Source organism: Lupinus angustifolius, chromosome LG14 (genome assembly GCF_001865875.1).
Source record: "Lupinus angustifolius cultivar Tanjil chromosome LG14, LupAngTanjil_v1.0, whole genome shotgun sequence".
NCBI classification, from domain to species: domain Eukaryota; kingdom Viridiplantae; phylum Streptophyta; class Magnoliopsida; order Fabales; family Fabaceae; genus Lupinus; species Lupinus angustifolius.
The window spans coordinates 1,019,470-1,046,155 of record NC_032022.1 but is presented as its reverse complement, the minus strand read 5'-3'; the positions used below and the strand labels follow the sequence as shown (position 1 = coordinate 1,046,155).

Genomic DNA, 26,686 nt, shown 5'->3' with positions numbered 1-26,686 from the left:
TAAGTCCGGCCCGATCCTGATTATAGTATTGTGTGAACTAAATAGTCTGAATTCAATAAAAATATCTAATATGATACTTTGTCCCTATGAATTTTTGGGTTTTGGCGGGCCAATCATCCATTTTGACACACATACCCTACCCTGTTCCTAGACCTATCCCCATGCACCCCACAAATTGGATCACAAGCATTACCCACAAAACAAAATACAAAACTTTCACACAAAAAAACAAAATAAGAAAGTATAGTATATAATTTTTCTTACGTATTTCATACGAGACTTTGCTGAAATGCTAGCTACAAAATTTTATGAATCCTAAAAAGTAAAAGGAATATCCACACATTATACATTGCAAAAACTGTTAATTGAATAATAAAACTATAGTCTATAAGGTTTTGAATCCAAATTTTAAGGTGATGAATACTTTATACTTAAACCTATAATTGTTCTTAAGGTTGTTAGATTTGCTTTTAACAGTTTCATTTATTCAAGTGTGAAGTTCCATATTGGATATGTGAGGAGAAGTGAAAGAGTTTATAAGAATGAAAGACCCATGAAACTAATGCCTTAAGGTTTTGGTTCAAAACGTGGTATTTCACTTGTGACTCTTCACTCTTCCCATATCCATCTAACAATAGAACTCCTCGGTAGTTGGAAGCTTACTCGCAGTACGGTAGAACCTCAACTTCACCAACGTTTGTGACCCAATACACCTATTTTTTTAATTAATATTAAATAATAGCTATGAAGGTATCGTTTGCAACCCACACATGATTATTTTGTTGTTTTTGGAATTTTGACAATTTCTGAAAAACGTGTTTTAACAGAGAGAGAAAGATAGAGAGAGGTTTACACTGAAAAGATTCCTATAGTACTAGTATATTGCATCACACCAAAATTAAGAGAGAGAAACAAAGAAAACACACACTGTCTCAGAACAGAAACACCATTTCCTTTCATTACATTTCTTCCTAACCTTTTCCTAATTTCCCTTTCTTCTACGCATGCTTTCTCTCTCTCCTCTATATTTTCTCTCTCTTCTTTTCAACTTCCCTTCAATTCTTATTCAACCCTTCTTGCTTTTTCCACATAAAAATAACAACTTTACATTATTGGGCTTTTGGGTCATGTGAAATCATGCTGCAAGTTTCAATTTTGAAATTCTGGGTTTTGTCTTCATGATTTTAGTGTAATTTTTGGTGTTTTTGTATCTTATGGGTGTGCTTCTATTGTTTGGATCCATTGACAAGCTTATTTGTTAAAAGGGTTTTGTTATTTTTGTTATCTGATGTTAGTGGATGATTAAAGTTAGTGTTTTTTTAAGGTACTATTTGAAGTTTGTATGTTCTTATTCTAATTTCTTCAATTGGGTATTTTATTCAGGTGAATTTGGAATCTGGGGTGTTTGTTAATTATGTTGGTTTTTGTGGGAATTTTTTGATTCATAGAATCTAAATTTGGGTGAAGAAATTAGTTTTTGTGTTTACCAATGGTGCCAGAGATGAAGGCTTTTGGGAAGAGAAGTTTGGAGTGGGATTTGAATGATTGGAAATGGGATGGAGATCTTTTCACTGCTACTCCACTGAATCCAGTGCCATCAGATTGGAGGAGCCAAAAACTGTTCCCAGTTGATCCTGAAATTCCGGCAAATGGTGATAGTTCTAACAATTTCGCTTCTCATTGGGACGGTATCGAACCCGGGGAAGGAAATAATGGATTGGAGAAGATGAGAAGAGGTGTTGGTGTTGTTGTTGCTGAAGGGGTGGAGCTGAATAATGAAGGTAGTGGTTTCCTTAATTTGAACCTTGGGGCTCAAGTATACCCGACAATGGAAGGAGAGGAAACCGGTGGAAAGAAGATGAAGGTAACTGGGACTACTTCGACTTCGAATCGCGCTGTATGTCAAGTGGAAGATTGTAGGGCTGATCTTAGTAATGCAAAGGATTACCACCGTCGCCACAAAGTTTGCGATGTGCATTCTAAGGCTAGCAGAGCACTGGTGGGGAATGTTATGCAGAGGTTCTGCCAACAGTGTAGCAGGTTAGTTAGGTTTTTAAATGATAGTTTCTCGTGGAGTACGATTCAAACTTATGATATCTTCATCACATTAATTTTTTTGGAAGATAGTCTAAACAGAAAGATGAAAGTTACCAGTTATGTGAATTAATATTAGAATGCCTTAACTTTAGGAGAACAGAATCATATGAAATTATGTAGTCAAACCTAAATATCTATTCTAATATAATAAATACAAGATCGTTTAATTAATCGCAACACTCCCCTCAAAGCTGTCGATTGCATCCAGCTTGTCACACAAACATATATATATATATATATATATATATATAAATATATATATATATGATATTTTTAGACCTCAAAGAGATTTAGTATCAGCTAACTAAACCGTGGAATTCACAAATGATGTACTGATCTATCTCCCCAGCAATCACCTTTTGACGGACGTGATGACAATCAACCTCTATGTGTTTTGTCCGTTCATGAAAGAATGGATTGGTTGCAATATACAAAGCTGCCTGAATATCAAAATGAGCTTCATAGGTTGAACCGTTTAAGTTCAACTTTGCAAAACTTTAACTTTAAGAGAAAATGTTTGAGCCATGCAAGCTCTCCTGCAACAAGGGCCATGACTCTATATTCTTCCTCTGCACCCGATCTAGTAACAAAATTATGTTTATGACCCCTCCGTGAAATAAGGTTGCCTCCAATAAGAACACAGTAACTTGCAGTTGACTTTCTATCATTTGGGCATCCAACCCAATCTGCATTAAGAGTAGACCTGTCAAAACAGGTCACCCTAACGAGTTGGGCTAGCCCACATAGGGCTTGAGCTAAATCGGATCGGGCTAAAAAGCCCAATTACAATTTATGTATGTCAAATTGTAACCCAAACTCACCCTAAGCGGGTTGTCGGGCCAGCCCGAATAACATTTAAAACAATTATTTAAATTCTAACCGTTTTTAAACACTTTAAAAAAATATTGTTAGATATTAATGTTTGACTCTTTTTTAACATACTTACTCCATTAGGTCATGTTTTATAAATGGTGTATTAAAAAAATGTAGTGTTAATATCATGTGTACAATTTACAATACATATTACCAAGCCAAAGGTCCCTAAAAAGGAGTGAAGGAAGAAAAAATGGATATTCCGAACCTGGCGGGTAAGCTTGTCCTGAGCCCGGTTTTAAAATAGTCCTGTCGGTCCGGGCTAAAAAACCTGATTTTAATAAAAGATACTTAATAAAGTACCTTGACTCTATGAATTTTCGGGTTTTGGTGGGCCAACCCGACTCATTTTGGCAGGTCTATATAAGAGTATGCAAGGATATCAGTATGACCTTTGTTCTTCTCATAGATAATCCTCTTCCAGGAGACCCTTTAACATACCTTAAGATTTGAACAATTGCATCCTAGATTCTGTCAAGTGATGAATTAAGGATTTGACTCACTATACTTACAACAAATGATATATCTGGTCTAGTCATGGTCAGATAGTTGAGCGTGCCTACAAGTCTTCGTTGTCTCTCTGGGTCTGGATATGGCTCCCTCTGATTTGACAAAAGTTTAACATTGGGATCCATGAGTATCAACAAGCTTACAGTCTAACATTCCTATCTCATTCAGAATATCTAGAGCATATCTTCTCTATTATATGGCTATAACTGCTTTTGACTGAACTACCTCAATTCCAAGAAAGTATCGCCAAGGTCACAAGTCTTTTGTTTGGAAGTGTTGGAATAAATGTCGCTTGAGACATTTAATGCCATCATGATCATTGCCAGTGATAATAATGCCATCGGCATAGACATGAAGATAAATGAATTAACCAAAATGATCTTTTACACTATGAATCATACCAAAATTTTGAAGAATGGAGCTGAACCGCGCTCGAGGAGACTGCTTGTGGTCACATAAAAACTTATGAAGTTTGCAAACAAATCCACGACCACCCCTAAGCAACAAAACCCGGTGGTTGTTCCATATAAACTTCTTATAAATCTCCATGAAGAAAAACATTTTTGAAAAGGACATATTATTTAACTAAATTACTTGAGTATAACTCAGCCCTTTTGTATTTATAATATAAAATCCCTTAACTTTAAGGGAACAAAAGTATAAGAAATAATTACAAGATCTGATTCCCAAATCATACGAGACCATCTAATTAATCTCAAGAATCTCAACAAGACCCATCCCTATTTGGTGTACTTTGTTGATTAGAACCTGCTTTATTTGCACTTCTAGTTTCCTGAACATTTACTTTGACACCCTAATTGCTGAGACATGTTTAATTTATGGCAGGTTTCATATTCTTCAAGAGTTTGATGAAGGGAAGAGAAGCTGTCGTAGACGTCTGGCAGGCCACAACAAGAGGAGGAGGAAAACACATCCTGATCCTACTGTATCTCATGAGGGATCTCTAAATGATGAAAAGGGTAGTAGCTATTTGTTGATGAGTCTGCTGAGGATACTGTCCAATATGCATTGTGAGTTTGTCGATATTTATCTACTTGTTATTCTTCATATTTGTAATTTATTTATTGGGCTGCTGCACCATGAAACCAAAATGATGCTAAATGGCTTGTTCTGTGAAGTGGTATGCATCCTTACCCCATAGGTAAAGAGCCGGATAGGTCATTTCTACAACTAGAACTTGTGACCACCGGGTTACATGGCAACAACCTTACTGTTGTACCAAAATAGATGGTGGTCCACGTAGTAGTTGCAGTGGAGATGGTTATTGAAGTATTAAACTTAGGTGGCTGGAGTTTTTATGTGATGTGTATTTGGGATGTAGAAATGCGTCTTATTAGTTTTTGCCGTCTTAAATTGGAATCAGTGTTCGGATTAAGAATTGAGATATCAGGTCTTTAGTTAGTATTTTTTCTTTTTCATTTCCTGGGAGTTACTGTTAGGAAACCAGATTTCTAATTCTGAAAGGCATACCAAACATGAAGTGTAGTACCGGAAAGCCCAAGTGCCCAACTGTAATTCAACTTCCAATGGGACTCTTTAGGTAGGGTGACTACATTGATTGTTTTCGGAAAACTGAACTAATATGCTTAATGTTTCATGGAGTTCTTTATGTTGTTTGATTTGTATATGCCTTTTCTCTAGCGTAGACTGTCAAATTCGGAATCTCTTTATTAATTAGTATTGTAGTAACAGGTATAGTGAATTTAGATGCCAAACATGCATGGACTTGGAGGTGCATAAGTGAAGTCTTGAAAAGTAATTCATTGCTGATGCTAATAACGATTATTTGGATATGTGGTAACTTGGAGTTATGATGCATGGTCTGATTGTAGTAGTTATTTTTAGTGATGCTAATAGGAGAATTTAAATAAGATTTATTTAGGCACCGTGATTATTTAAGAGAAGATTTTTCTTGTTTGCTGACAGTTTTAACCTCCACCTGTTGTCAACATTGCAAAAGATTTAACTCTTCTTGAAATCTTTGAGGTTTAACTTAACAATTTAGCTTGACCCTTTTGCTCAAAATTATGATTGGCGTCAAGTATTTGGTCAATATGTATGAAAATGATCCACTATTTTGTTGTCATTCTTGATGACTCTGACAAATATCGGATAAGTAGTAAGATGTATTAAAATTCTTGGTGATAGTGTTCTTCTGAAACATTTGTCGAAAAATGAAAGTTGCCTTTTGAGTTTATTCAAATTATCCCTGCTATTGGAACTTTTATGTCTTTCCAGTTTCCACTGCTATTTTGGATTTCATCATTGGCATATTTATTTGACCTCACAGATTATGCTTTCTATAAATTGCAGCAAATAACTCAGATCATACAAGAAACCAGGATGTTCTCTCTAATCTGCTGCGGAACCTGGCAAGTGTGGCTGGTACAATTAACGGAAGCAGTATAACATCCTTATTGGAGGGATCTCATGATTTGGTAAAAGCCGGGACATCTGCAGCTGCGCAGAATGTTCCAACCACAAATTCAAATGGCCCAATCCATGAGGATCCTCCAGAGTCTCGGGTACAGTGTGAATCAGTGCCTGCTTATGATATGTCACACAAATGTATATCTTTAGGTAACGGTGGAATAGGAAGTTCGAAACCTCCTTCAGGACCACAGTCCGCAAGTGCAATTCGGTCAAGGGACAGTGTTCCGCCTCAATCAGTTGCAGCGGAGACGACAGTTCGCAAGAACGGCTTAAACAACATTGACCTGAATAATGTATATGATGACTTACAGGATAATATCGAGAACCCCTGGAATTCTTGTCCTCCCGCGCCTTCAGGGATTGGGTCTCTTGATCATCCTTTATGTGTACAACGTGACTCTCTCAGGTCAAGTCCGCCACAGACCAGCAGAAACTCAGACTCCACCTCTACCCAGTCACCATCTTGTTCTAGTGGAGAAGCTCAGGTATATTATGTTTTCGATACATTTGTTTTTTCTTCAAAATGTTCATTTCCAATGATTATTTAAATATCTTTGTCTTGATGGGTGGATAACATAAACATAGCATCTTCCATGAGGTGCTTGCTCACAATGTCTTCAATTGAGGTCTATTTTTCAGTTTCATCTACCTTTCGATTTGCGAGCAGATTATTTTGTATAAGACCTGGATGCATTTTTTGTTATTTCGTTTAAAAAGGAGATATGATTTATAACACTTCAATTATTATCTGTTCACTATGATGCATGCTCAGATGGTTGTATTATGATTATTCTGGTACCAGCCTTATAGTTCACTTGATTTTTCGTTTAATTTTTATCTATCTTATAATTTGAAGATTCATGTAAATTTCTCAGCTATAGCAAAATCAATGGAAGTACCTGATGTAAATTTTTGAGATTCATGCTTTCGTACTTGTGTATATGATTTATTTACTTCTTACTAATTTATAAAGTAATATACTTCAGTGTCTACAAAATTCATGGTCTATATAGAGAATTGAGCATTCTTCCTTGTCCTCCTCCCATGTTTTAACTTACGATTTTTAGGGTGTAACTTTGTTTTCCGGTAGCTGTCAGGATTGTATTTGTTGATGTTATACTTTTGCTGTTTTCTGTTTACAGTGTCGTACAGATCGAATTATTTTCAAACTCTTTGGAGAGGATCCTAAAGATCTTCCCCTCGTTCTCCGGTCAAAGGTACGTTTTCCCTGCCTTGAAATTGTTATAAAAAAATACTATATTTTCTCTTTGTGAATTGTTTGATTTATGTTTTTTTGTGTACTAGATCCTTAGCTGGTTATCCCACAGCCCCACAGAGATAGAGAGCTATATAAGGCCAGGCTGTATCATATTGACCGTATATCTCCGTCTCGAAAATTCGGCATGGGAGGAGGTAAATTTATAGTGTCACAACTGTAACTGCTGGAGGAAAAGTATCTAAATGTTCATTTACTTTTTGATAATGCAGCTATGCTACAATCTCGGGTCCAGCTTGAGAAAGCTTCTCGCTGCATCAAATGATTCTTTCTGGAGAACAGGATGGGTATATGCAAGAGTGCAGCACTCTGTAGCTTTTCTGCATAATGGTTTGTTCTCTCTCATTGTATCCGTGTTGTGTGCATTCTATCCTATCCGATGATTGTATTTCAAGTATTTGCAAAATCTTCTATCATCTTACTTTCGTAAATAAAATCTCTCTCCAGGTGAGGTGGTGTTAGATGTGCCATTGCACCTTAAAAGCCGACAAAATTGTCAGATTTTGTGTGTAAAACCACTTGCTGTTTCTTCAAGTTCGAATGCTCAATTTACTGTGAAAGGATTCAACCTTTTCCTGACTGGCACAAGGTAAATCTCTATGCACCTTATATATGTTGAGTTGAGAGATTTTAGCTCCAAAAGAGCTTAGGCAGAAGCTTATGTTGAGGTATATCATACTGCTGGGTGGGTATACAATTTCGTAAGAAATATTGAGATAAAGAAGACATAAAAATGATCACTGTGTGGTTGGTCCTTATTTTTCTTCATTACAACTCCCCCAAATGTGTAATCTGAAGGCCATAAGCCTCCAGACTTCATCCCCGGATAACTTGACTAAATAAGATTTTGAAAGAATCTATTTCTTATTATAAAACATTATCGAAGTGTCCCGGGTATTTTTTTGCCGAGAAGTTAATCTTTCATTTGATTTCAGGTTGCTCTGTGCGCTTGAAGGGAAGTATCTGGTACAGGACAGTTACGATTTTATTGATAGTGCTGACACAGCTGTTGAACATGATGAAATTCAGCAAGTCAGCTTCTCTTGTCACGTTCCAAATGTGACCGGGAGAGGGTTTATTGAGGTTGTATCCTACATGCACAAAATTTTCTGAACACCTTTTGCCCTCGCCTTTTTTTCAGCAAAGTGAAATCTGCTTCAAGTTCATTAAGAAAATTGTTTTTCCTGCATCGTAAACTTCTTTAATTTAGCTGAAGCTCACAAAGACCTAGGTGATTCTATACTTGCTTTATTGCTGCCTATTCTTAGACCTTGAATTATATATAATTTGCATGTTTTCGGTGAAACTAATTACACGAAACTAAAATAAAGACGACCTACTGCATTAGGCTTGGAGATGTTTTATAAAATGAGTTTGGAAATGGCTGAACAGATGCAACCTCTCCCTGAATAGGATAAAGATGGTTTCTTCAGATGAAGCAGAGGATTGCTTAGTGTTCGAATAAGATGATTGAAAAAAAGTGCTCAAACGGCTTCTTTGTATTTTACTACCTTTTGAAGCTATATTTTCATCTCTGATTCAGATTTGATAATCTTCATTCAGGTGGAAGATAATGGTCTTAGCAACTGTTCCTTTCCTTTTATAGTTGCAGAGCAAGAAATTTGTTCAGAGATCTGTAAGCTGGATAATGTGATCGAGGCAGCAGAGGCTGCCACTGAGGACATCCAGGTAAAAACTAAACTGATGGAAGAAAAGACTCGAGCGTTGTATTTCATACAAGAAATGGGTTGGCTCCTTCATCGGTGTCGAGTGAAGGTAAGGCTAGGTTCCATGACACCTGTCCAAGATCACTTCCATTTTAGTCGGTTCAAGTGGCTTGTTGGCTTCTCCATGGACCATGATTGGTGTGCTGTGATTAAAAAACTCTTGGACATTATCTTTGATGGTGTTGTCGGCACGGGTGAGCATTCATCCGTTGAGCTTGCATTGTTGGACTTGGGTCTTCTACACAGAGCCGTAAAGAGAAGCTGCAAACCTATGGTGGAACTACTGTTGAGATTTGTGCCAGTTAAAGCTTCAGATGGCGGACACAGAAAAGAGACGCAAGTCGACAAGTCCCTTGACAGATTCTTATTTAGACCCGATGCTGTTGGGCCGGCTGGGTTGACTCCCCTTCATGTTGCGGCAAGTATGAATGGATCAGAGAACATATTAGATGCATTAACTGATGATCAAGGAATGGTAATTCATTTCTCTTTTGCATGCATTATAAAATTTTCCCACTTTTAATCTCGGTAGGCAAGCTCTTATGCAGGAAAGCTTGTAATGATTCTCAGTACAATGTCAATCCTTACCCGAAATACTTACTGAAGGATTTATCACATGTTTTACCATTATGTCTGCCATGTTCAGGTGGGAATCGAAGCATGGAAAAGTGCACGGGACGATACAGGTTTAACACCCTACGACTACGCGTCCCTGCGTGGCTTCTACTCCTACATTCATCTTGTCCAGCGGAAAACACGAAAGAAACACGAAAATCAACACGTTCTTGATATCCCTGGCACCCTTGTCGACTGTAACATAAAGCAGAAGCAGTCAGATGGGCATAGGTCATCTAAAGTTTCAAGTTTACAAACTGAGAAGATTGAAACCACAGCAACGACACATCACTGCGGGCAATGCCAGCGCAAGCTGGCATATGGCAGTGGAACGAGAAAGGCAGCACTTGTTTATAGGCCGGCAATGCTGTCAATGGTGGCCATTGCGGCCGTATGTGTCTGTGTGGCTTTGCTCTTCAAAAGCTCACCAAGAGTTGATTATGTATTCCAGCCATTCAGCTGGGAATCATTGAAATATGGGTCAATGTAATGTTGTATATTACATGCTCTTTGCACTAGGCTTGTACTTTTTTACTATAAAAAAAAGCTAACTTTTCTTTGTGAAGTGTGGAAGTCTTAATTCTGGGTATATACATGAATGATAGTAGTTGTTAAGCTCATTGTTCACTATGCTATCTATCAAATGTTGGGTATATTATGTTATTATTTAGGTCATGCATATGTAATAATGGTAGGGTAAGATTGGCCACAGTTAGGAGGGTCCTTTGTATTAGTCAATAACAATAATCAAACTTTTATTCCACTAGGTGGGGTCAAGATCTTCGTGTTAGTCGATAAATATTAAAGGTTTAAATACTAGTCAATATATTTTTCTAAGTTATCATGATTTGTTGATGCTGTTTATGAAAGATAGATGAGTTACAAGTTTTATTAGTAGATCTTTGATCAGTGAATTTTATAATTTGGGAGAGATTTAAGGTTGACTTTTGGTATCATTATGTGTCCTTTGTATTTCTTCCTATTGGATTATGTATTGAAACTTATTTAAGTAATGGTTTTATGACTGAGAAAAATATGTATGTACTGGAAATGTAAAAGTTTGTTATACTATTATTACATTATTCACGATGCATTTTTAATTATCATTAAATTTTAAATAAAAATAATATAAATAAATGGTGAATGATATATAAATATTTATATTGTTACTGCATAGATATTACATTCTTTGATTTTATCCTCATAAAAATTTATGTGCACTTTCTATTCCTATAGCATAAGAAGGATCTAAGAAATTCTACTAATTATTTACCATCATTGTATGATTCTTTTTCTTGATGGTTGAAAACACTATTGTTATTCCTTTTACATCTAAATAATTTACTTACTGAAAAGTTGTACACAAATTAACATATTGCAAAGGTACATTTTTTTGTTTCTCACATGTATCCTTGTATTAGAGGCAATCTTGTTTTAGTCGGGAACATCCATAAGTATGTGAAGCTTACTTTCCTAGTGAACATTTTTTCTATCTACAAAACTCGAATTCGAGATCTTACTTAAGGAGAATCAAACATGTATTACTTGAATCAATACATGTTAGTTGCAAAGGTACATTAAACAAGTGGTTTTGAGTTGGATTCTCTGAAAAATAGGTGTCAAGCATAATGTCTCATGCTTCAAACCTAAAAACTAAAAGGAACATGGTTGGTGTTTATGCATGGCATACTCACCAATTCATAGGAGGAGCATGTATTTGTTGGTATTCAATAAATTTTCAAATTTAACTATATATTTTATAACAATCAAATATAATTTAATTATTAAAATCCATTATGAGATAATAATAAAATATATTATATATAATTTTAACGTAATAATAAATTATAAAATATTTAATTAAAAAATAAATTTATAAATATATTACATAATTATCTACAAGTTATTTGGGATAACTTTGTGGGTAGACACTAGTAGAGTGATATTATTCTGTATCTCTCTAATCTCTATGGCTTCAACATCACTCTCATTTTCTTCTTCTTCTTCTTCTTCTTCTCGTTCTTCCATTTTCTCCTATATAAAATCCAACCCAATAACCCAAGATCCAAACTTTCGTGTTACCCACTTCTCAACTTCATCTCCACCATCAAAAACTGCTTCTACTTCTTCCAATGAGAGTGAATTTCTTAGTATCTCACCAACAACGTTTTCTTTGAATATGAGGAAGATAAACGATAGAAAGAGTAAGAAGAAGAAGAAGAAGAACAACAACAACAACAACAATGCTAAGGTTGGGGCCCACACTCTTCCTGAAGTCTTCTCCTATTGCATCCACAAGAAGCATTGGCTTAAAGCCCTTGAGGTTAGAAAATTATGTTCTCTTTTACAAGAGATATTATTATATGCTTTAGATTAGTGCATTTAGTCTACTAAAATTATAACATGTCGATGATAGCATGATCGTAGATGCCATTAAAAAGGGCGGCCCAATGCATGAGGATGTCAATTAGTGGGGCATGAGGAGAGTAGAGTAGGGTTTGAAGTAAGCCGAATCGTGTCAAACCAGGGATTAGTTCATTTCAGCTAGATAAGGACTTGTTTGGCTCAAAACTCGAGTCTCAAACGAGCTATGTTTCCAATTCGAATTCAGCTCGACTGAAGTTCATAAATTGTTCCATTTGACTCGTCAGCTTGAATTAGTTTGGTTTGTCAAGAGTTCATTAACTATTTGATTCAACTCATTAGTTTGACTGATTCAACTCGTCAGCTCGAATGATGATTATTTATTTAAAATATATAAAATTAAAGATTTTCTATATGTATATATACATATTTTTGCGCACACATATATATATATATAAAAGTGTGCATAACTATATATAATCTTGTTAGATGATGAATCTAACGAGTTGAACTGTGTTTGGCTCGAGTTCAGTTCATTTATTTAGAGTTTAATTTTTAGTTCAAGTTCGACTCGTTTGATTCATGAACTAAGTCTATCGAACTAAATAACGAGTTGAGTTTCGAACAAATATCAAGTTGGTTCGGTTCATCACTAGCGTTAAGTAGAGGTACGCAACGTTACCCTTGCAAGTGAATAGATTGTAATGCTGAGAGAGTACATATGGATTTTTTTTCCGTAACAATTCTTATGAGTATTGTGCTTACTAAGTAATTTGAATGTGCAGTTATTTGACATTCTTAGAGAGCAACCCTATTACGAACCCAAAGAGAAGACTTACATGAAACTCATTGTGTTGCTTGGGAAATCTGGTGAACCTCATCATGCTCATCAGCTTTTTAATACTATAAAAGAAGATGGTTGTGATAGTACTCAACTTTACACAGCCTTACTTGCAGCGTATTGTCGGAATAGTTTGATCGATGAGGCATTTTCGACTCTTGATGAGATGAAGCACCTCCCTCGCTGCCAACCTGATGTTGTCACTTACAGTACCTTGATAAAAGCTTGTGTGGATGCTTTGGAAATTGAAAGGGTTGAATTGCTATATGAGGAAATGGCTGAAAGATCCGTGGTGCCGGAAACTGCCACTCATAACATTGTTCTGAGTGGTTATGGTAAGGCTGGGTGGTTTGACAAGATGGAGAAAATACTGTCAAGTATGATGGAGAGCACTAAATGCAAGCCTGATATTTGGACAATGCACACAGTCATCAGTGCCTTTGGTAATAAGGGTCGAATTGATCTAATGGAGAAATGGTACGAGAATTTCTGTGATTTCGGGATACATCCAGAAACCCGAACTTTTAATATTTTGATTGGAGCGTATGGGAAGAAAGGAATGTATGACAAAATGTCATCTGTTATGCAGTCTATGCGCAAGTTACAATGCCCGTGGACTACCTCAACGTATAACAATTTGATCGAGGCATTCGCAGTCGTAGGTGATGCTAAAAGCATGGAGTATACATTTGATCAGATGTGTGCTGATGGTATGAAAGTAGATACTAAGACTTTTTGCTGCCTAATTAATGGTTATGCTAATGCCGGTACCTTCCATAAAGTAAATAGCATTGTTCAATTGGCTGGGAGGTTTCAGATACCCGAGAATACCTCGTTTTATAACTCGGTCATATCTGCATGTGCAAAGGCAGAGGATTTGATGGAAGTGGAAAGAATTTTCAAGCGTATGAAAGAAAAACGATGTCAACCGGATGAAACAACATACTCCATCTTGGTTGAGGCATACCAAAAGGAAGGTATGGATGATAAGATATACTATTTGGAACAGGAAAATCGGATTACGATAACTGGTGAAAAAAATTTGACTATGCCTGAAACCCATGGTTGATTTGTGATTTAAATCAGAAGTCAGAGTGCTAATTCATTTACCTGTGGTCCATCATTCTGAGCAGATGCAGTTGTTTTGTAATTTCATGTGTAAGTAATGATCAGTTAGGTACTTGAGGTTCTTTTGTCATGATGATGATAACCAAATTTACCATATTCTCTCAACATCGATGCGAATCACATACCGGATTCATCGCACCATGTATCGTGTACCAGATTCACTATAAAGAATGTCTTGTAATATAATCACAAGAAATGACAAGTCATGTACCTGTACTCGTCCCGTGTATCGTCGTGTGCCTCATTTCTGTTAATCCGGTCAAACTTCTTGTAAGTTCTATTGTAAATTTTGTTTGCACCCATTCTGCATTTTGATGCTGATAGCTTGTATGATCCTTCAAAGATGGAATGGAATGTTGAACAATATGTTGGTGAGCATTGAAATTTCTTTTGTAAGCAGACATTTCAATGCATTCAATTTCTTTTGTGAATAGATTATTTGCAAGTTGATAAATTTTGGAGGGGAAGGAGTGGAAATGGAAAGCTTCAGAGTAATCTTATAAGTATATTTCGTGGCTCTCGAGCCTTTCTCTTCCCTCTATTATTATCCTCCAAAAATCAACTCGGAAATAGACTCTCTAAGTCTGTTTCTGAGTTGAATTTTGGAGGAGAAAGAAGAGAAATGGAAGACTTGAGAGCAAACAGACCTTAATCGCTTTCTTCTCCTTGAAAACTCAATTCGCAAACAGACCTTAAAAGCTTTAGATATGTTTTCATTTTCGAAGAGAGTAAATTTGTTAGAGAATATATACATTGTAAGGATTGGGTAAAATACTGCTATATTTTCAGCAAGTCTCTTGAATCTTGTAATGGATCACTAAATTGAGTGAGTTAAAATCAAAACAGTGGGTAAGTGCTTTTTTCAAATGTGTGATCATATTACAAGTGTGCACAAAACTCAAAATCAATTACCACACATGTAAAAGCTAGGAAACAAAAGTTGATGTGAATCTTTGTAGATTTTTTTAGAAATTCTATTTGAAGACCTTTGATCATGTTTAATGTATGGTCCTCAGGGGGTTAGAAAATTTTCACTTAGGATCTGTTTGCGAGTTTAATGTATGGTCTATGGTGGTTTCAGAGTCATGTAATAAGTGTATTTTATGGCTCACAAACGGACTCTAATCCGATAGGATAGTTTTCGATTCAGCAGGATTCTAATCCAAATTCATCCTATCATCCCTACTTCACATACCTATGGAGTCGTTATCCATTATGGACAAAAGGGAACACCATTATTTCTGCATAGATCTATTATTTTTGTTCCTTTGTCATTGTAAATTTAAACTTGAAGGTTTTGGTAGGTCCACCTCTTTTCTTAATGTGACCCATTATTGTTTTTCCACTCACTATGCCAAACAAAATTTTGTTCTTTCCTACCTTATTTTATTTGGTCAAGTTCTGTTTTTTTCACAACTCATTAAATATTTATCCTACTCATCCATTGCTTCAAATGAGAGAATCAATGTTATTAATACTTTATTGGATCTCAAACCGATATAATGGTATAATAATTCGATCAGTTATTTACTTGTTAAACTACATAATAATGAAATTAGATATATATAATATTAATATCAATGTTGAAAAGTTAATAAAAAACTAATAACTTTTTTATTTTTATTAAAATAATAATTTTAAATAAAAAATGGCTAATATGAACGATACTGTTCAATTGAAAATCGGTCAAAGTATTTTTGATTTTGACTAATTTTGACAAGTATGATTGCATGACCGATATAATTATTGTACCATATTGATATTGAAATCGGTTGAACTGACCAGCACAAATCAATTTTTACAACACTAGATAGAACCAAGTCAATTGAGGGGTAAAGATTTCCATGATAGGATGAATTAAAAAGGGCGGCCAAGCTTGTGAGACTCCTATGTAATTGGAGTTTGAGAAGAGTAGAGGTAAGAAACTTTACCTCAATAAGTTTATATGATTTATGTAGATTAAATTTATTTTAGCATTATCATTTATTAGTAATAAAGAATTAATTTAAATAAGTATTTTTAAAGGAAAGTTTTAATGGATAGCAGCTTTACTTGCCGCTTAAATGCTAATGATACATTCATTCACATTTGCATATTTGCTTCGGTTCTTAAAGCAATTAGGCCTTAACCATACATATGTGGGGTTTTACCCAAGTAAAAATTCAATTTAGTTAAAGAATCCTTTTATACAATGATGTAAAAACTGTACTGTATCAGTTGATTCGACCAGAAAACCGGTGAACTGAACTCCTAACAGGTACGGTATAGATTTTGAACCGGCCAAGTATCAAAATTGGTCAAAATTGGTGAACCGGTCAGTATTTGACTAAACCAGCCGGTTTATACACAATTTTTTTAAAAAAAAAACTTAAAAGTCTATTACAAGGTGACCCATCTTTCCAACACTTCAAGGCACATGCTTCCAATGCATATTTAGATTACACATTTTGGTTCCTAACATTTGTGTGTAATCTCAGTGACATTTGTATAATCTTAGAGTACTGTGTGAATATAGAATTCGGTGCAAAAATATAATCTCGATATAAGACAACTTTGACTCATTGATGTTAAAACTCCAATTTATTTTTTTGTAGAGTGAGTTGTGAACTTATGTCATTTATTTATATTTTGCAGTTGTTAAGTGATACTTTTGGATTGATATATATTTTGTAGTTTAGACTTTGAATTTGTTAAAGACTTAAATTTGTTTGTTTATGTGAATTTTGAGTAGATTATGAATATAGATTATAAATTTGAGTATCCACCTATTTGGAAAAAAAAATTGTTATAGATTTATATATATAAATATAAACTGCCCGATTTAACCGGTACGTGATTTAATTACTGAACCACCAGTTGAATCACTATACCAGTACTTAATAACCAGTACAGTTTTAACAATACCGCTTTTATACTTCAGCATCTTCTTAAGTAAAAATTATTTTTCTTAAATAATACTGAAAGAACAAGTTAGTATATAATAAAATTTTAAATAAAATATTAATAAGATCTAAAATAATTCATAGAAGATTAAATTCTTTAACCGCACTCTATCATAATTTTAAAAGTGGTCTAACATAATCTTATCTAAGTTATTTACGGAGGTACATTTATTGTCTCACTTTTTGTATCATTCTATCTATTATCATATCTTATTAACTTCAAAAATTATTTAAGTTAAAATTATAATTATTAAATATTTTTTGATGAGTCATACCTTCTAGCACATGAAATGACACAAAAGAGTGAGACATCATAAATAATCTCATTGTTATCAAGGTCTAGCAATTGCACATTGATGAGTGTCGGTAGCTCCACCGACAAAGTTTGAGTGATTATTTATTGTAAAAGTGCACGTGGATTCAGTGACAGAAATAAAATATTCATATTAGAATAATGATATATTAAGATTTGTCATTAATAAACGAAAAACAGTTCTTATGTTATATTAAGATTTGTAAGAGACATTTTCCTTCCTATTAAATTAAATTGTGACCCCTTAATGAAGAATATTCATATTATGTCTACTGGATTCACTTAGAAATGAAATAAGGGTTCATTTCCGAGTTAATTTTTTTTGAGGAAAAAAGTATACAAATACTTCAAATTCATCCCATCAGTCTATCTTATACCTCCTAAACATCTCTTTGTAACACCTCAGCCTTGATATGCAACCTCTCATGCTTATGAATACACTGAACATGCCACTAATGGTAGCGACTCAATGGTATAGTAACTATTTATCCATAATGTCACGGGTTCAAGTCGCGGAAGGCTCTCTTTGAAGGAGAATAAAATATTGCAGAGAATATTTAAGCTTAATGGGTGGCACGCTCAATATATTCATGGGTATGCGAGATCACATGTCAAGGCTAATATGTTACACTATTTTCCCCCCAAAATTTAATTGACATTTGAATTAAAATCCATTGTAGTAGAATCATTGAAAGTACAACGACTCATAATATTAAATTGGTCACTCTCTATCATCATGAGTTTGTATAATGATATAAAGATTTCCCAGAGTTTATCTATAATCATATATGAAGATTTAATTTGTGAAAACAATACTTGTTAAGAGGGACAATCAAATACTAAAAAAAATCAATGAAAGTACAACAATTCATGTATTAAATTGTATACTCCCTTTAGTTTTGAGATTATTATTACATATATTGAGAATACATCCTAAGATAACACTTGATCTTGGTTGATCATGTAAAAAATATATGTTCTGAATGAACACATAAAATTACATGAAACAGAAAAAAATTACAAAAAAATAATAAGAAATAATATCAAGAAAAACAACAACAAAACCAAATCAGAAATGGCAGGGAGAGTGACACAGGAGAAAAATGTAAATGATTAGAGATAATACTATGAAGCCTATAGTCACCATGCAAATGTTTCAGCAACCAACAACAATCCAGCCTTTATCCCAATAGGTAGAGTCGGCAACGAAGAGCATCGAGAATCACTTCTTATGCAGCAACCTTGTCCCACTTGAGAGGCTTCACAACCTCCCATGTGAAATCAGTGTCATCTCTTCCGAAATGTCCATAAGCTGCAGTCTTTAAGAACCTACTATTCCCACCCCTCTTGAGATCAAGGTTGATTGAGATCATGCCAGGCCTGAAATCAAAAGTTTCCTTAACAATCTTGAGGATCTCCTTATCGGGGATTTTTCCGGTTCCATAAGAGTCAACAAACACAGACAATGGCTCAGGCACACCAATTGCATAGGACACTTGCACAATGCACCTCCTAGCAAGTCCATTAGCAACTATGGACTTAGCTGCTTGTCTCACAATGTAAGCTCCACTTCTATCAACTTTGGTTGGATCCTTTCCGGAGAAAGCACCACCACCATGTGCACCCCATCCACCATATGTGTCAATGATGATCTTCCTTCCTGTGAGACCGGCATCGCCGTGAGGACCACCGATGACGAAACGGCCTGAAGGGTTCAAGTGGAAGATGGTTTTCTCATCAAGGTACTTTTCAGGGATCACAGGCTTGATAACATGCTCTTTGAGATCAGCTGCAATTTCATCGTTAGTCACGGTCTCATCATGTTGTGTTGAGATGAGCACGGTGTGGACACGGATCGGGACCATTGCACCCTTGTCATTGTAATACTCAACAGTGACTTGTGTCTTCCCATCAGGCCTCAACCAAGGGCATGTTCCATTCTTGCGAACCTCGGTGAGACGGGCACCGAGTTTCGTTGCAAGGACATGGCTCAATGGCATGAGTTCAGGGGTTTCATCAGTAGCATAGCCAAACATGTGACCTTGATCACCAGCACCGATCTCCTCGGGCTTCTTTGTGAGATGACCATGGACACCTTGAGCAATGTCAGGGCTTTGTTGCTCAATGTTGACAAGGACATTGCAGTTGTCAGCATCAAGACCAACATCATCCGAAACAAAACCGATGGTTCGACAAGTGTCGCGCACAATCTTCTCATAGTTGACATTGGCTTTGGTTGTGATCTCACCAAAGACCATGACCATGTTGGTCTTGGTGCAGGTTTCACAAGCAACCTTGCTGTCAGGGTCTTGTTCTAGACAAGCATCTAGAACAGCATCAGAGATCTGGTCACAAAGCTTATCAGGATGTCCCTCATTCACTGATTCAGATGTGAATAGGAAAGTTTCTGTGGCCATCTTTAATAACTCTACAATAACAAAGTATCATTAATCACCCATTTAAGGAAGGATAATTTGACTCATAATTATAACTATAAGTAAAATCAGGAATATTAGTCTCTGAAATTGTAATGTGATATTATACAAAAACAATCAACATATTAATTAGCATATACAAGCATATTCACATACACCACATCTAAAATTTAGCAAAACATTTTTTCATGAACAAAGTCACATTTCAAAACACTATAGTCACCAAATTGGATAGTTCCACTTCAATTCAAGGTCAAGAGTTTAAGAGCACATGGTACAAAAACTCAAAAATAGTATAATCTTTTAATTAAATCCAAATTCAAGAGAAGTTCAAAGTTCACCCAAAAACAACACTCATTCCCATCCTATAAATAGGAACATTTAAGAATTTAGTTTTGTTTTTTTTTTACTAGACCCTTATCTAACTTTGAGTATATTAATTACATTTTTTACAAAAGTATTTTATTATATGGAAAATGATACATCTAATTAATGGCAAAATTAAAGATAATAAATATGATAACTAACTTCCATAATTTACTTAACACTAATATAACAATAACTGGAGGGAATAACATGCAGCATTTATCACAGATCTGAAAAGACCAAAACAGATTCCAAAACTTGCAAGTCAAAATGCAAGATCGGGTTTTCACAGCAGCAACAATTTTTTGGGGAAACCAAGACCGACCCAGTTGAAGAAAAAGCAAAAGAAACAGACCCAGAAGATCAAAATCCAAACTTGAACACTTCAAATCTAAAGAAATAGAAAGATTCTTACAGCAAAAATGAAGAACAAGTACAACAGAAGTAACTAAAAAGTTAAGAGAGAGAGAGAGAGAAGTGGCAGTGAAATACCTTAGGAAGAGGTAGTTAGTGAGAAAGAGAGAGAGAGAGAGAGAAGGGTTGGTGCTTGAACAGAACTTAAGGAACCAACTTTGATGTTGTTATTGTTGTCTGTTCAAGTTGTGTGAGTACAAGTATGGGACTTAAGTGTGAATTTATAGGCAAATATGATTGAGGTTGAAGTGCATTCTAAGACTCAAAATGCACCAATTGTTGCATCTCAAGATCTGATTTAGATTCATCATTCATTCCATAATAAATTCTTACTAATTAACTTTAAAATGTACATCAATACTATATATAAAACCAAAACTTGAAATAACTTTTCTCATGGTGTAATTTTCATTTTCCTATATTGTCATTAACATTATTTAATTTTTACAAAAAAAACTATATAATCCTAAGCAATTACCACAAATACATTAATTAACCACATATCTCATCTTAAACTAAACATTATTATAAACACACAAAAATATAATATAAAGTACACGAACACAACAAATCAATTTTAATTCACAAAAATGAAATATATAAAAATTGAATATGTAGTTTCACACAATATTCGCTGGCAGACACAATATGTATAAGTTTTATACACTATCATAACATTATTTATTATTCATGTTTTCTCATTTTTTGATTCTTCAAAAATTGTATAGTGGATTATGATTGTGTATAAATTTTTACGATGACAATGTAATAAGGCATTTTTAATCAACACACAACTCAATTGTTGAGATTAATTAACTATTCGATTTTTTTGAATATTACATTCTAGCATTACTTTTTTTACACGCCTACAACTCTACATTACTAACATTTCTCAAATATTATTAGTAATAGGACAAAAAAGTTACATTGATAATTTATTAAAGTTGTAATCTCAGTTTAATTATATTATTAATTAAGATTAAGGTAACCGTGCACCAAATTTAATTATAAGTTAATACATTATTTTTCTTAACAAATGTCTTAACTGGTTCACAAGACTCTAAAAAAGTATCTAATTTCATTTGGAGCATAGTTATATTCTCTACTAAATTCTCCTACCTACAAGAAAAATAAAATATATAGTTTGTAAATCAATCATTAATAAACAAAGTATTTTATTATGATATATGTAATCTTCTTATAGGTAGGATGAATAATAAAAGAACATCGTAAAAAAATATATCATTTTTCTTTGGATTTTGATTTACCAATTTAACAAGGAAAGCTAAGATTGGATCTAAGTATGAATCTAAGTAGTGTAATTAATGAAGAAGGGTCGTCGGTGGGTTGAAAGAATTAAGAAATGAGAATTGTTGAAACTTTACAAATCATGCCCATCACATCTACAACCCAACGCGTTTCCATCTGGACCCCACACCTAACACCAACCACACAACTATCATAATCTTCGTTATTCGAGTCTAATATTTTTATATCTTTTACGTAAAGATTTATACATAATTAATATATTATTTATTTTTTAATTATATATAAGATAATTAATAATAATTAAATATAAATTATGGATAATGTAATAAGAGTGTCTTATACTCTATATCCATGCATAATTTTCTCTTATACATTTTGACCCTATTTCTAATTATGCATTATAGTGGGGAGGTACGTGCCTCCAACTCCAAATGTTTGACACATCCCTCTTTAAATTTCGTGTACATTTATTATTTCATTATTGGAGATCTTCTTCTTTGGAACATTGTTTGGCCTTAAGGTTTTATAGACTACTATTATTTAATAATGAATAAGTGCTCAAATTGAAATTAATTTACTACCTTATTATATATGGGTCAATTTGTTACAAAGTGGATCAATCTTCATTGACTAATTGAATAGCTATATTTCATAATCTTCTTCTAGTCTTCATCCATAGTTGATCATCAAATTTCTATTCATTACATTATATTTAGTAATATTATTAACATTTATCATCAAATTAATGTATCTTTTAACCTCTCTTAACATATAATTAGTATTTTAGTTTGTTTTTGTCTAAGTACATCTATATATATCACATGAGACAATCATGTTTGAGATAAAAACATTCATAAATATAATAAGGTTATCTCTATAGTACGATCTTCTCTATATATAAGACTTGAAATCGTGTCTTATTAAGAAGAAAGAAGAAGAGATTAGGCAATTCTAGAATTGAAGAAGTGTGATTTGGAATAAAAATGAAAAAGTGGCACATGAGAATTTCATCCTTTTTTTTCATGCAACTACTTTTGCACTTTTGATTTAATATATTTGACCTTTCAAGACTTGAAAGAGTGAAGAAGTTGGACAAACAAAATTCCTTAAATTTATGTATTGAATTGATGTATATATTTAAACTTTTATCATTATTAATTTTTTATCAACATTTGTATTCCAATTTATAAAAAAAGGGTAAATATATAAATTACAATTAGAAAAAAGATAATACAATTGAAAGATTATAAAACAGTCAAATACCTTATATTACTTTTCTAGAAAATTTTGTGGTGTCAATATGTAATAAAAGAAACTGATATCAATTTAGTTTTCTGTTGTGAAAATGATTAGAAGATAACGTTTTGTATAGAATATATCATGAACTAAATTGATTTTGTTTCTATAATTGAAAGCTTAAATTAATACAACTTTTTTTAGAAGTCTAAAAAATATTTGTTTAATGATTTTAGGGATAAATTGATATTTTTTGTGTGTAAAGTATATCCACTTTCATCATGTACATTGATTGCTACAGATGTTAACAAAAATCAATAATAATGTAATTCCACTTTTAGATTGAACTAGTCTTAAGGAACACATGTATATATGGTGTTTGTGAACCATAATCTAATGTTATAATGTTATAAAAGATGATAATTTATCATATACAATATTAATTAAGATGTTTGCTACAATGATGATTGATTTACTAATAAATAAATAATTATAAATAAAAAATATATGCACCAGTAATGTATGAGTTTTATACATTATCAATGTTGTTCTTTCTTGATGGTCGGAAAGAGAGTCTGATGGAGTAACTTGCTTTGAAGGGTTGACGGAGATGGAGCATGGACCCGTCGGTGGAGATACCTGAAAAGATTCTTCGACACTCAAGTTAGTATGAGGCTCATAATGAGTTAATGAAGGAAAATTAGAGTAAATGCTAGTAATGAATATGAGGGAAAGGAATTCTCTCCAGTGTTGGATAGGATGATGACATGTGGCAAAAAATCTTTTCAATGGTCATGATTTCATATTATTTTTTAATAATAAATAAATAAATAAAGTTTAAAAAAATCACAGCCACATGTTTTAGTAATGGTCTCTCCATTACCGGAGAGGAGTCTCCATTACCGGAGAGGAGTACAACTCGAATATGAGAGGGAAGATGTTTATGAGAGTAAGAGTGTATTTATGATGCAAGAAAATATGGAAGAAGATCATACTTCCTGTTGGAGAACACCCTCTATTTATAATAAATACAATGGCGACGTGTCATCTACTTATTGGATGATTGTAACTTGATAATGCGTGTGATTGGAGCGTGGGAGCTCTATCCCTGCTACATAGTAGGTTCGCCTCTGACTATGTTTGTCAGAGGGAGGGAGTTAACATTTACAGGTGGCGTGGCAGAGATCAATTGGTGAAGCATTAAATAATGTGTCAGGAATAGTGACATCATGATGTGAAGTAGGCCTTCAAGTTGGACTTATCTGTCCTAGGGAGACAAACTGATTGTGTCAAGAGTCGTGACATAGCCCAATTGGGTGTTGTATTAAATATTATGTCAGTGACATTTATGGTGCTAAGGTGAGGATGACGTAAGAGGCTGACTCATGTCTGTTTACACCTGTTTTAGTCGTATTGGCCCCATCCTGGTCGGGTGGTATGCCCGGTTTGACCGGAATAGAACAATTGTATCATCCGTCATTTATGTTTTTTCATCTTTGTCTCTTTAAAAAAAGTAATAGAAATAAATAGTAGATGATATACTGACTGTATATAAATATTTACAAGTATATAAATATTACACACATAATTATATGTTGACATGATTAATAAAATATAGGGTACAAGGAAACTACTATAAATTATAATCAAAATATCATAGCAAATCCAATTATTTTGCATGGAATTTGACTTTGGCTGCAAATATAGAAGCTGTTGGTGAGTACTATAAAAATAAGATGCTCTCAATAATGGGCACTACAAAGGACAAATTACAGCTATAGATATGGGACCAGCTCCTAGTTCATTTCAGAAACAGTGTTGCAAAAACATGTTACATATTTTACTGCTACTATGTCTACACAAAAGCTTGGGACAAAAATAATGTTGTCCTTTGTAGGTAAAATTGTTTAGATGAAATGTAATTCTTACAAAAGTTGAAGCTTCAATTCTCTAATATCTCTCGAAAACATCTTTAATCAATTTCTTTTGTAGTTATGATTACTAGCGTGTCGATCAGTACTACTGTTACTTGCATTTTTTATTTTTTCTAATATAGAATGTATCATTTTCATATTATATTATTTAAAAAAAACAATTTAAATATAATAAATACAATATATAAACTCAATACAAAGTAAAACATATGGTGGATTTATGATATACATATATAAAACTTATGCCAAATTCTCATTTTGTGCCTCTAGTAATCATTACGGAATTGTTAGATTTTTTTATGTTATTATGTGTTCTTCTTGAATTGAAAAAGAGAGAAGATAGAAATAAGAGAATGTATGAAATAATAATGATATATTAATATAAAAAATGAAAGCAATGAAAGAATATATGGAAGTTTATAATAGTTATTAATAAGAGATTTTACAAAAAGATAAGTTTAGAATATAAAATTTATGTTATAGTGGTGGTTATTACTTGTTTTATCTTTATTAATAGTATAGATGACTTTATTAATATTATAGAAGTATAGATATAGATGTTGAACTTAAAGTGAGAGAGGTGGTTAATATGTTTACATATGATTAATGTTCTTTTTATAGAAATTTAAAAGTTTATGGGCAAAATAGAAAAATGAAATTACACCAAGATGGTAATTACATATATTTTACCTTTATATATAATAGCGTATTGACAAATACACTTTTCTGTTGTCAAATACATTCTTATTTTTTAGTAAAGATTGCACAAAGTAGTAAATATTATAACCTGATTAATGGTTTTTCTTTAGTATAAATTGAGGGAAAAATTATATTTATAGAGCATTGTTATTGAATATTGAAGTCGTGAGAACACACTTAAGAGATAAATATCATTAAAAAATATTTTTTGTTTCGTAAGTAAATAAAAAAAATGTTGAGGTTACAAAATTAAGAAGAAGACACAATTAAGAAAATAATATTGGACATGTAATGGGGATATAGACACAATTAAGAAAATAATATTAAATCTGAAAAAATACCACCAATATCAATGATATGAAATCCGAATGAGAGATCAAATTGGAAGATGTTCCATATTAGATTTAATTACTTTAAATGGTTAAACTACTTGGTCAGTCCCGATGATTTATATATAATTAATAATTATTTATAAATATATAATTTGTATAATTATTAATTATGTATAATTATATTGAAGTAATATGTCTCTATCTTTTTTGACCGAAGTTAAATAAAACATTAGATTAGTGTTCTGTTTTTTTTTTGAATTTTAAGTGAACCGTCCAATTTACTTTCTGGATTATTGCGGTTTAACTAGGTTTAACACAGTTGGACCTGAAAATCTCTAGTTCAAAACAATTCAACCCCTCATTCGATTAAGATAGCAAACCATAGCCGTTTTCAAGTCTAGACAGTGATCATATCGGTCCGGCCGTATGATGCGATCCTCACAATATTGATCAATATAACCATAATTGTGATCACACTAATGTTATGGAGATTCCCAAAATCACAATATTATGACATCAATTGTGATTGAAAAGTGTAATTTAAAACATTGCTCGAAAGCTAAAAAATGATTGTGATCCCTATTATGGGCATGGGTGGGATTAGAAAACCACTTTAGCCCAATGGCTACACAATAATGAGGATATGAAGAAGGAATTTGATTTGAAAGTATAGGTTAGTGTTTCTGAAGAAATTGATATTGATAAGATTACATAAAATATAATAAAGGCAATTACTTATGGACCTTATGATATGAATGATTTAAATTTACTACAACTTTAGTTGAAGGACATGCTGAAAAGGAAAAAGTTCTTCATTGTTCAACATGATGTTTGGAAAAGTGAATGTTAAAAATGTAATAA

At 33.4% G+C, this 26,686-nt stretch overlaps 3 protein-coding genes and 2 long non-coding RNA genes across 10 annotated transcripts; 4 read left to right on the top strand and 1 right to left on the bottom strand.

Annotated features, from left to right (window-relative positions):
* Window positions 829-10,387, top strand: LOC109326562 (squamosa promoter-binding-like protein 1). Of its 6 annotated transcripts, none has more exons than XM_019559254.1 (11): window positions 829-2,040; window positions 4,327-4,511; window positions 5,815-6,419; window positions 7,077-7,151; window positions 7,240-7,347; window positions 7,423-7,540; window positions 7,658-7,799; window positions 8,146-8,293; window positions 8,774-9,412; window positions 9,584-10,061; window positions 10,115-10,387. In XM_019559254.1, the coding sequence occupies exons 1-10, from the start codon at window positions 1,490-1,492 to the stop codon at window positions 10,040-10,042; spliced, it is 3,030 nt and encodes a 1,009-aa protein (XP_019414799.1). In that variant the 5' UTR covers window positions 829-1,489; the 3' UTR covers window positions 10,043-10,061; window positions 10,115-10,387. The 6 variants fall into 6 exon arrangements, with proteins under 6 accessions (XP_019414799.1, XP_019414805.1, XP_019414804.1 ...); XM_019559260.1 differs by having other exon boundaries at window positions 829-1,167; window positions 1,384-2,040; window positions 9,584-10,375; XM_019559259.1 differs by having other exon boundaries at window positions 829-1,189; window positions 1,384-2,040; window positions 9,584-10,375.
* LOC109326563 (pentatricopeptide repeat-containing protein At3g06430, chloroplastic-like) lies at window positions 11,493-14,263 on the top strand. Its single transcript, XM_019559261.1, has 2 exons — window positions 11,493-11,875; window positions 12,702-14,263. The coding sequence occupies exons 1-2, from the start codon at window positions 11,522-11,524 to the stop codon at window positions 13,824-13,826; spliced, it is 1,479 nt and encodes a 492-aa protein (XP_019414806.1). The 5' UTR covers window positions 11,493-11,521; the 3' UTR covers window positions 13,827-14,263.
* LOC109326564 (S-adenosylmethionine synthase) lies at window positions 17,990-20,571 on the bottom strand. The gene is made up of 2 exons (XM_019559262.1): window positions 20,434-20,571; window positions 17,990-19,568 (listed from the first exon to the last, which is right to left on the bottom strand). The coding sequence occupies exon 2, from the start codon at window positions 19,555-19,557 to the stop codon at window positions 18,370-18,372; it is 1,188 nt and encodes a 395-aa protein (XP_019414807.1). The 5' UTR covers window positions 19,558-19,568; window positions 20,434-20,571; the 3' UTR covers window positions 17,990-18,369.
* On the top strand, window positions 19,480-20,618 carry LOC109326565. The gene is made up of 2 exons (XR_002105258.1): window positions 19,480-19,581; window positions 20,417-20,618. It is a non-coding gene; the product is annotated as an uncharacterized LOC109326565 (long non-coding RNA).
* Window positions 19,604-20,409, top strand: LOC109326566. Its single transcript, XR_002105259.1, has 2 exons — window positions 19,604-19,849; window positions 19,962-20,409. It is a non-coding gene; the product is annotated as an uncharacterized LOC109326566 (long non-coding RNA).